Source organism: Schistocerca cancellata, chromosome 8 (assembly GCF_023864275.1).
Source record: "Schistocerca cancellata isolate TAMUIC-IGC-003103 chromosome 8, iqSchCanc2.1, whole genome shotgun sequence".
NCBI lineage: Eukaryota > Metazoa > Arthropoda > Insecta > Orthoptera > Acrididae > Schistocerca > Schistocerca cancellata.
The window spans coordinates 606,501,361-606,512,901 of NC_064633.1; the positions used below are offsets into that span (position 1 = coordinate 606,501,361).

Sequence of the window (11,541 nt, forward strand, 5' to 3'; positions counted from 1 at the left end):
AATTAGCACTCTACTAACTGTTAGCGATCAATATCGGCAGCGCGTCTGAAATTCAAGAACCGGCAACAACGACCAGCACGGGCTGTACACTGACAACAGCTACTACAACACACACAAAACGAACATTAACATACATTTCACTTAAATCACCACAACGTTGAAATACGGGATCATGTATGTAGAAAACAGAAAAAGGTAAGATTATGCTCAAACCTTTTTAAATTCGGTATTGCGTAAAAACCAGCAGCTGCAACTGATGTTAATTCTGCTGTTAAAACAGCTTCAATCAAGTAAACAATAATTAAAGGTAATGTGCAGGGCCACTCAGAAATTTGACCTTGTAAAGAACGAAACCTTGCTCACAGTTTTTACTCCTAATGCCACCGCACTTTGACAACACAAGATTTCCAACAAGCTACAACTGCCCACAGGCAGAAAGTGGCACAGGAAATTCCAACTTAAGTTGAAAGTTAACCTTTAGCAAGCATGCTAGGAATTCAGTAACAAATCGTGGAAGTAGAAATAACTTCATCTAAGATAAAAATTTGCAGAATATCGGCCACAACTAGCAGCAGTCAAGAACTGATGGCAAAGGACAGTTAATTCGACTGGCGATAAACAATGACGCAAACAACACTCAAGCGATGTACAAAAACACTCCTCGAACAAGGAGAGTGGCCGCAGGGAACAATCACGGTCTGAAAACGATCCACCAGACAAATAGCTCACCATTTGAAAGTTGATCCAGGGAGCTGTCGTGGATGTACAAGGCGGGTCAGACCACGGGGGTCTCGTCACAGCGCAAAGGCAAAACGACTGTTGAACAGAACCCGTGTTTACTGGTCTCTGCAGCCACACTCCAGTTCCGCTCACCAGTAGCCACAGGCGACGCAATGACAACACCAGTGCGACACAGCGGCACATTACGCACCAACTGATACCCTGCGGCGCCCTTTGCGCATTCCTTCCGTACTCTTCCCTCCTGCAAAGTGCCGGGCCTCGCGTATCAAGGGGGCGCTCGCCAACCAGCGCGCCGCAAAGCACATCGTTGAGGCAGAGAAAACTCCGTGAAAGGAAGGCACGGAAACCACACAATGTGGAATCGGAAACGAGACCCAGAAACCTTACCGACTCTTCAAAATTACAAATAATTAAAATGAATACACACACACGCAAACACAAACACACCTGTCTGCAGAAAAATGAGAACCTTTCTCCTAACAAGCTACTGATTAAGCGCTGCAATAGGAACAGCAAACTGCAAAATAGTCCACAAATAAGGAGCACTGTAGAGGGATCCCCACCGTAGGCGTGATACTGTTTACGGCTGTCTCAAGGAGCGTAACACTTAAAACACTAGCCGGCCGAAGTGACCGATCGGTTCTAGGCGCTAAAGTCTGGAGCCGCGCGACCGCTACGGTCGCAGGTTCGAATCCTGCCTCCGGCATGGATGTGTGTGACGTCCTTAGGTTAGTTAGGTTTAAGTAGTTCTAAGTTCTAGGGGACTGATGACCACAGCAGTTAAGTCCCATAGCGTTCAGAGCCATTTGATCCATTTGAAGCCACTTAAAACACTGCCCTGAGGAACACCATTCTCATGCTGAAAACTATAAGATAGCACGTTACCAAATGGGAACCTAAAAAAGTGCTTCGAAAGGAAGGACTGTACGAAGATTGCATGGTGGCCACGAAAGATCCATCGGCGTAGGTGGCCTAGCATATTCTGTCTTCGAGTAATGTCGTAGGCCTTACTGATTTCAAAGAATGTAGAAATACGGTGATGTGTATGTAGGAAAGCCTGCTGGATTGCCGCTTCTAGCAGGATCAGGGTGTCGATAGTAGATCTAAATCTATGCAATCCACACTGCGAGAGGCTAGGAGTAGCCTGTTGTTTAACATCCAGACCAGACGACAACCAACCATTTCCTCCAGGACCTTTCGTACACAAGTCAGGGCGGCGTTGTGGTAACTATCGGGAGACATTCAGTCATTTTCTGATTCTAGAAGAGGTACCAAAATTGCCTCCCTCCACGAGTTGCGAATGTGACATGTCGGAGTATCAGATTAAAATATTCTAGAAGGGTTTCCTTTGACGCTGCTGGAAACTGTAGAAACATGCGGTTATTGGTTAGGTCGGGATCTGGTGCAATATCGCGAGCCTCAGACAGTGGCAAATCCGGCTCCCACACGGAGAAAGGGTAGTTGACAGGAGAGAGCAGAGGAGTGGCGTGCGCTATAGTCAAACACAGCAACCCCCTGTAGTCTCTTTTCTCAGGTGATCCTTGGGGTGGAGGTATAGCTAGAGAGCACAGGGGTGTCATCGGCTTTAAAATTTGTATATTATAAACCCAACCACAGAAGTTGTGCCTGTGCTATGAGTTACAGGTCCTCCACATCAATCATAAACCAGTTCATGTCCACTGTAATACAGCAGCCACTTATCACCGGTGTTGCATTTTCACCGTGTCAGTCTGTTGGTGTCGAGGTTCAGTCTTGGGGAGGGATGGTACACCAGCAAGTCATTACATTCCATTCGCTCAAAAGTAGGCTCATTGGAATAGTCAGTTAGAAAGACGTCGACATGGTCTGACGGCTCTCTACATGAATTCGCCTGCGGCTTTTTTTTTTATTTTATTTTTATTTTTGAGCTTTTCCTCATTGCAGAGGCTTATCTCCAACATAATAATTTACTTGGAAAATACAATACAAACAATAAACGTTCTTAAACTATACTCTCAAAATATTTCTCCAGGTGTTTCGATCTTGCGTGTCCTCTTCCTCTGCGCCAATTCTCCTCATTGTGTGCTGTACATTTTGGAGCCAGGTGGTCACAGTTCGTCCTCTTCTTCTTCTCCCCTCCGGTTCCCACTCCAGTATCAGTTTTGGTATTCTGGCTTCCTCCATTCGTCGTACATGCCCGTACCACTGTAATTTCTTCCTATCCATTACGTCATATATTCTTTCTTTTATTTCCATTCTCCTTATTACTTCGGTGTTCCTTATCTTTTCTTTCCTGGAGATTCTTGCCGATCTTCTCCAAAAGTCCAACTCTAGAGCTTGTAATTTTTTAATGTGCTTCATGTTAATTGTCCAGGTCTCCGTTCCATACAGAACTACACTCTCTAATATGGATTTGTATATTAATTTTTTAGTTCTGCTCATTACATTCCTGCTCCATAAGACTGAGTTAAGCATCCCAATGACCCTCCGTCCGCTACTAATTCTTTTATTGATTTCTGACTCTGATTTTCCCTCGATTTCTAAAATGGATCCCAAATAACAGAAAGTGTTTACCTGTTTGATTTTATTTCCTTCAATGTATAGCTCATCTGAATCATTAGTCAAGTATTCTGTTTTTTGGTAATTAATCTTCAAACCCCAAGTTTTGTATGCTACTGCTAGTTGATTGCACATATAGTTAGCATCCTCCCCATCTTGTGCTATGACTACTTGATCATCAGCAAATAATAAATGATGTAGGTAAACTCCATCTCTTATTTCTAATCCCATACTATTACATTTACGAGACCATGTTCTAAGGCTAATATCTATATAGATTTTAAATAATGATGGTGACGTGGGACAGCCCTGTAAAAGGCCTTTGCTTGTTCTAAATTTCTGTGAAAGTTTATTACCAACTTTCACTTGGCAAATGTTATCTTTATACATTTGTTGTATTATTTTAATCAAGGAAGGGTTTATGTTTGCCATATGTAGTGCTCTCCAAAGCAATTTTCTTGGAACAGTATAATACGCTTTTTCTAGATCTATGAAAATTAATCCTATACTTTTTGATTTTTCCCTATGTTTCTCCAAAATCTGTCGTAATGTGAAAATATGGTCTACACATGATCTCCCAGCCGTGAATCCACATTGTTCTTCTTGGGTTCTAAAATTTTTTTCCAGTTTGTTTTTAATTACTTTCGCAAAAATTCTCATTAATGTGTTTGTAACACAAATTCCTCGATAGTTTGAACAAATTTTACGATCCCCTTTCTTAAATATTGTATTAATGTAACCTAGCTTCATCTCGTTGGGTATTGAATCTCCATGTATCATTTTGTTGAAGAGCTGTGTTATCAGTTTCACAATTTTGTCACCACCATATTTCAGACACTCCAGATTGATATTGCCTGGTCCCGGTGATTTACCATTCTTTCCTGTTCTCAACGCCTGAATTACTTCACTTTCTAAAATATGGATCTCATCATCTTCATGTCCTTTACCTTCCCCTGTTCCTTCTTCTAGATATTCTTCTCTGTCCTCATTTAATAATTTTTGGAAATACTCTTCCCATTCTTTGTGTTATCAGTTGGAGATTAGTTTTGCTTTTTGAGTCCTGTCGAAGCCCTTTCAATACTGACCATGCTTCTTTTGCTCTCCCAAATCCTAATTTGCTATTCACCTTGGCACATGTTCTTTCCCATGCTTCATTTTTTGCCATCCTTATTTTCTTCATCACTTCATTCTTCTTTTCCTTGTATATTGACCTTGTTTCTTCTGATTTATCATTCAACCACTGAAGGAACGCATTTCGTTTTTCTCTAACGAGGACCTCTAGTTCCTCTGACCACCACTCTGCTGCACGGTTGTGGTTGCTATCTTTTTTACCCAACACCTCTGTTGCTATGATTTTCACATTAGCTTTTATATAGTCATATATTTCCTCTGTACTTCCTTCAAATGATTCAACCAGTTTCCTTTCCATCCTGGCCGCAAAGAGTGTTCTGATACTTTCGTCTTGTAGGCTGTCAATATTAAAAGGTAAATTTTCATCTTTCTCAGTCTGGTTCGTTTCATTTATGTTACTTGTATCACTCCTTGCATTCTTCCATGGCCAGAAAGACTTCATTTTAACTAGATAGTGGTCTGATCCACACTGGGCTCCTCTATAAGATCTGACGTCTACTGCCTTGAAACTACTTGTTTGCCTAATGATAATATAATCTATTATAGAACGAAGTTCTTTGGTGTTCTGTTGCCAAGTATATTTATGAATGTCCTTATGTTTGAAAAATATGTTGGTAATTTTTAGATCAAATTGTTCACAAATTGCAATCAATCGTTCCCCATTGTCATTATATTCGTCCTCTCCATGTTTTCCTACTATTCTACAAGATTCTCTAATTCCTACCCTTCCATTCAGATCTCCCATGATAATCAGTTCCTTTCTTCTTGGGATTTTTTCAATAGTTTCCCTGAGGGTGTCCCAAAATATATCTTTCTCCTTATCTTTTGTGTCGTTCGTGGGTGCATATACGTCAATAATCACAACTTCCCTAGCAAATAATGTCATTTCAACAGTTATTATACGTTGATTGATGAATGTCCAATTTGTGATTCTTTCTTTCCATGATTTCTTTATCATAATAGAGACTCCTGCTTTGGCTCTTACTGCTTTTGATACCCCACTCCAGATATGTACATAATTATCCAGTTCTTCTTCTCCTTGGCCTTTCTTCTTTGTTTCATGGAGTACGACAAAATCCATGTTGAACATGTCAAGTTCTGCAGGGAGTAAATTTATTTTAGTGGAAATACCTTGCACATTCCAGCATCCAAACATAATTTTCCGTTTCTCATTTCCAGTTCGTCGTCCAAAGTTCCAATTTTTCCGAGGAATATTATTAGGTTTCTTAGCATTTTTATGTTTTTATGTGAGTGAGGAGCTGGCCCACTGCACAACCCCCAACCCGGAGGACCAGGTAATTTTTACTCAAGGTTTTCTTCCTTTAGCCTTTGATAAGCCAATATCATACTACAAGGCAGCAGTTGCTAGTTTTGGTCCACCCCGGGTATTTTATTTCCCCGGTACCCACCATATCTGGTGAGCATTCCCCTATCCGCCACCTGGGGAGGCGCCCGATGGTAGACCAGCAAACTCCACACGTTTTTTTGTTTTTGTTTTTTTTTCGTGGAAGGATCTTTCGAAACTACCACGGCAGCAGTAGAGGCAGTTCTAGACTGTTTACTATATTCTGCCATTACAGGCGGTGGGAGGTCCACATACTGCCAGGTGAGGCTATCTCTGATGTTCTCTGGGGGGATTAGAGGCTAAGGGCTCTAAAATACCTGCAGCTGAGCAAGTACACTTGACAAACGATCGTAGTAGTGCTAACGCAGTCTACGTTTGTGTATAGTCATCGGCTGTCAGAATGGGCTTTTTAGGTGGTTTAGTAAAAGATGTAGTGTGTATTTGGGAAGCTGTATGGCCTTATAAATCTTTTTGATCTTACCGCACAGGATGTGAGTGCTTTGTTGTTTTAGGTTTTTGTATCTCGCTTCCTTCAAGATAGGTGCTACAGTTTCTACTCAAGACTGGACGAACCACAGAGCAGTTCAACACTTCGTAGGAGGGAACCAGTTGACCATTCAGGAACCGATGGCACTTTCATGTGCTGGCTCGCTACATTTAGCACAAATGATTTCTCCCCTGCATCCTAGAGTGGTGTGACCAGAGTGCTTCATATCTAAAATAAGCATAGTGAATTGGGTTGGGAACAAGGCGCACGTTTAACCAAAGAAAACCTGCCTTAACATACTTTGGACGTTTCATGTTGTTAAAAACAAGTACAAAAGGATCCGATACGAACAGATCTCCATCAAAGCCTTTCACTACATTTTTTTCAACGTCAACAATGCTGTACTGGACGCACTCAGCTTTCAGTTCCTCTTTCGCAAAGGCTACCAGATCTCTGCACAACACAACACTTCACCTAGGCATTCATCTTCCCGGAGGTTCGTTGCTCATTGAGAATTAAAAGTTTTAACCAACAACCTCTAATGGCCCAATCTCCTGACAGATTTTAGGGTGCCAGCTATGCCCTCTAACCTACATCGATGTAGGAAGGTGAAACATACTCAAAATTTCCCTGTTCCCTCGCAAATTTTAAGAACACGTTCTTACTAGCAGCATACATTCTGTTACTACAGAAAGTCTTTGAATTAATTGCTGAGTCGGGAGGACTGGCTACACGAGCCGTATTCCTAGCCTGGGAGTCGATACCCACCAGCGCCACACCCATTCAGCTTGGAGCTGAGGAGTTTAAGTTCGAGGCTTCCATCTAGGTTCCATTAGCAGCTAGGGAAATAATAGTGAACGCAGACAGAGCCTCAAGTGCCCTGGTAGCCTTTATGCAACCGACGTGGAGCAGTCTCCCAGGAGGTTACCCATTAATGACTGTTCTTCTGCCTCACCAGCCCTGCATCTCATCGGCATACACCACCCCTTGAGATTTTACCGACTTCGCGCTTGGGGCAGCTAAGCGTAGATCCACTACTCCTGTGACGCGCAATGCACCACTGCCGTACCACACGGTTTTCGCTGAATCATCCCCAGAGTTTACAGACGACTGGCGGTGCTTACCAGTCCTCAGCTCAGGAAACCCAGTTGTGCCAAGTCTATACCCAGCAAGCAAATACTCAGCTCCCTGAGGTGCTCACCACTTAGCGTGACCAAGTAGGCATGTGTGACTTCCAGCAACACCACTGTAATATTTAAATGATGTGTGAAAATTGTGTCAAATTACATTATTTCTGATATACACTTAGACCTCCCATTTTCCCTGTCTCCAACCAGTCACAGAATACTGTTTGAATTGTGTGTTAAAATGGCGTCAGTTACGTAATAAGCGTTATGGAACCTCCACTTGAATGTCAAAGATATTTCTTATTTCCTTGAAACCAGAGATAAGCATTAATTCTGGCATAAGACCTGTGCCATGTTACTTATTTACATATCAGTACATAACGCTGACGTAATATGAAAGTGATGTCAGTGTCAAAGGTATGCAGATACGTACCTGTGGCTTAATATAAAAGTGAATCTATTGTTAGAGATATGCATTATGTACGCATACACATATATCTATGTGTGTTTAAGACGGTAAATACTGCCGGCCGGAGTGGCCAAGCGGTTCTAGGCGCTACAGTCTGGAACCGCGTGACCGCTACGGTCGCAGGCTCGAATCCTGCCTCGGGCATGGATGTGTGTAATGTCCTCAGGTTAGTTAGGTTTAAGTATTTCTCTAAGTTCTAGGGGCTGATGACCTCAGCAGTTAAGTCCCAATGTGCTCAGAGCCATTTGAACCATTTGAACGGCAAATACTGTTATCTGTAGTAATCATTTCTCTCTATGTCTCTACCTCAAACACACATACATCTGTATTTCATAAAGTGTCCACACGAAAATGCGATCTCTGTATTTCTTACATCAAAAGCACTCTACACACGTATTATGTCTTTAATGCAACGTACCTATTCTCTCTCTCTCTTTCTCTCTCTCTGTCTCCCTCTCTCTCTCCATATTTGTCTCTTCATTATAAAGTATATTATTGAGGGAATGAAACTTTATGTATATGATTTAATTCTTAAAAAAATTGTCACAGCGAACATAGACGGTTTATACTGTGGAAATATAAGAATTTAATGGACATTCTATATCGTCTTCCAAACATTTTTACACTATCATATATTGCAAATAGTAACTTCTTGCAATTCGAGTAGATATACGAAACAAATTCATCAAACAATTTTTCATTGCTGAATCTGCCTTAATAAAATCGAAATGGTACTGAATAGCATTTTCTAGGCAAACAGTGTACATTGTGGACAATACGTCTTCAATACAACATATGACCAGCTTCGTCTACCGAAACAGATACGGTTCTTTAATTTATATCTGTCATGCACTTCAAGAATAATATAGTGTTCTGAACCGGTAAAACACTCTCCAAGAAGTGGGTGTATTATTCTCTTGTTCACTTCTGTAAAAGATTTTAGGTCAGCAATGACTTTATATGTGAGTAAAACAGGTAGTCACAACAGTCTTCTTTTATGATGTTAGGGAGAATTCCGCACACAGCGGTCTAATATTAAGAGAGGTCTAACATTAACATCTCTCATTCTTCGAGTTGAGGGCAGCAATTCTAGCAGAAATATCGCTAAAACTAACGGGTTTTATGAAATTATAGCGGGAAAAATGTTTTTAGCGACTTCTGGCGACTTTTTAAGGGGTTAAACAGACGTAAGGTTTCTTAGTTTAGAAATTAATAAAGTGCAGCCAACCAAAAATTTTTAAATAAATAAAATATAATTACTAAAGTCATGCACATATTCTATTAAGTTCCGATACTGGTAACTTTGTCATGGAATCAAATAACACTGGAATCCCCGGTACCAGGAATATTCTATCAAACAGTAACGAAACTCTGTAGGGCAAAAAAAAACTACTTTTTAACTGGTGCAGTGAAGCAAGAGCTCCAAGAGGCTGTATTGTAGTGGCCGATGAATGGCATCGGATAAGCCGAGAAACAACTTGGGGTTGCTTTGAAACATTAGTGTTGACACTAATTGGAAAATGTATTTAAAGTTGCACCCCGTTTCCTCTTAATTTCAACACATAACAATAAAATCTCAGAGCAATATAACATGTGTGATTCACAGTAGCAGTGGCGTAAACCTATCATCGAAAATGCTCTTAGACGATAAATGAATTGTAACCTGACTTGTTTAAGTTTAAAAGGAAGTGATTATGAGTATAAACGTGTGCCTGGAACGTATTTCCTCGTGCCCTGCATCGAATGCACTTTTTTTCGCGAGTTTCTTTGCTGGTTTTGACGCATTTTAAAATTCATAACTAGACGAAACCTTTATTTTCGTGGAGATTAGCTGCTACCTCGTCTTCCAAACGCTCTTATCGACTTGTTCTTGTTTTTGTGCCTTATGCCTTATCTAGTTTACTTCCCAGGTATCAAAATGTGTATGTCTTGAAGATTTTGTTTCCCGGCTCAGACATTTAGTCCCCGTGCAAGTCCACCTCTGACGGTTTCTTCTTGTTTAGCCCATGCCTGCGTCCACTTATTAAAATGCGCCTAGCGCAAACTGTTTTATAAGTAGCAAAACACGCAACTCCTGCTCACTTTCGGCTGTATACCAACGCTACATCCTCAATGTAGTGCTAATTTTTTTTCCTAATAAATGTCAACAATTTTTTACTTCCATAGTCCCCTTCTGGGGAGAATAAATAAAAAGATTTCTTTATGGCGAAGAACTCAAAGGAAGCATATCGTACCGAAAACTGCATTTTACACCACCATATCAGTTAGAGACTTTAGTTAATGTACTATAATGCAATTTAGAACGCTTCCTTGCGTCAGAACTTACTTAGGACCTGCTTATCTTAAAAATATCTTGAAAATTTATTTTTTTATTTATATATTGATTTATTTAACCTGGCAAGATTAGGGCCATCAGGCCCTCTCTTACATCTAACTAGGCATTCTACTTATTTTACATTCATACGTTTTAGTAGGCATGTTAAACTACATCTAGTACAAAAAGTGAAATAAACAATTAGAAATACATACATTTATGTACGGCTATGTTAATTATTTGGAGCAAAAATGACTCTGAGCACTATGGGACTTAACATCTATGGTCATCAGTCCCTTAGAACTTAGAACTACTTAAACCTAACTAACCTAAGGACATCACACAACACCCAGAGAAAATCCCTGACCCCGCCGGGAATCGAACCCGGGAACTCGGGCGCGGGAAGCGAGAACGCTACCGCACGACCACGAGCTGCGGACTATGTGGAGAAAGATCAACTTATTTGCTTACACAGTCTATTACATATATACAGAAGTACACAGGCATGTTTACTTTTCTTTTTTAATGGAACTGGAGCACGAAATCAATTACTTGTATTTTAGCAGGAATGAATTGAAAAACATGTAGACTGAAGTGCCTATTTGCATTCCAGAAACAGTCAGCCATTTACATAGAAGTAACATCATGCAAAGGTGGTAAAGATTTTGCTAGACTCATTAAGAGTCAAAGTTTGGATGACATTAAGAGTGAATAGAAATTTTAAATATATTTTCTCGCAGGCGAAAAGTTTGTGTATGCTGAAACGAGCATTTCTATAGTAATTATTCACATTCCTCTGAGGATTCTTTCATAATCGAAAAAGTGATATTTTTTTAGCTGCTGCATTTTATAATACCGTAATAATTACGAAATACGACAACATTTTTATTTTGAATGTACTATTGCATTTAATTTTCATAACACCAATCGTTTCGTGTTTATACAGGCCAGTGGCTTGGCTTAGCAGTGAGTAAAAACAAGAATAATGTATCGGTATTGGACTGTTTGGAGTGTCATATTCATTTTAGTTGTGTCGATGGGTTGCGTTGTCGTTAGTTCTTACATTCATTAACAAATTATAAGTTTTGATCGTGTAACTACAGTTATTATGTGGAATTAAAGCAGTCATTAAAAATCATGGAAGTGCAGCTTAAAAGAAAAGTATACACTGGGAGCTATAGAAAAGAGTGGGAAAACTACGTGGAGGTAAGCACTGGTTGAAGCTCGTGCCAGGCAACTCAGCTAAGGCCTAATGTGGCTATTGCCAGTCCTAAATGTGTGCAACAATTAACGATTTTAAGAAGCATTTGGGAACGGAAATATATGGGCCAAAATATGAGCTAACTTTTCATAATTAGTAACTGACATTTTCTCCAGAACCAGTGGAAA

General features: G+C 40.4%; 1 protein-coding gene across 1 annotated transcript; it reads right to left on the reverse strand.

The window, feature by feature from the left end:
- Nucleotides 1-1,232: 1,232 nt before the first annotated feature.
- LOC126095708 (craniofacial development protein 2-like) lies at nucleotides 1,233-5,491 on the reverse strand. The gene is made up of 2 exons (XM_049910459.1): nucleotides 4,365-5,491; nucleotides 1,233-1,239 (listed from the first exon to the last, which is right to left on the reverse strand). The coding sequence occupies exons 1-2, from the start codon at nucleotides 5,489-5,491 to the stop codon at nucleotides 1,233-1,235; spliced, it is 1,134 nt and encodes a 377-aa protein (XP_049766416.1).
- Between the last annotated feature and the right edge of the window lie 6,050 nt (nucleotides 5,492-11,541).

Excerpts from the sequence above, each read along its gene's own strand:
- LOC126095708 (XM_049910459.1), bottom strand. The coding sequence starts at position 5,491 with ATGGATTTTGTCGTACTCCATGAAACAAAGAAGAAAGGCCAAGGAGAA.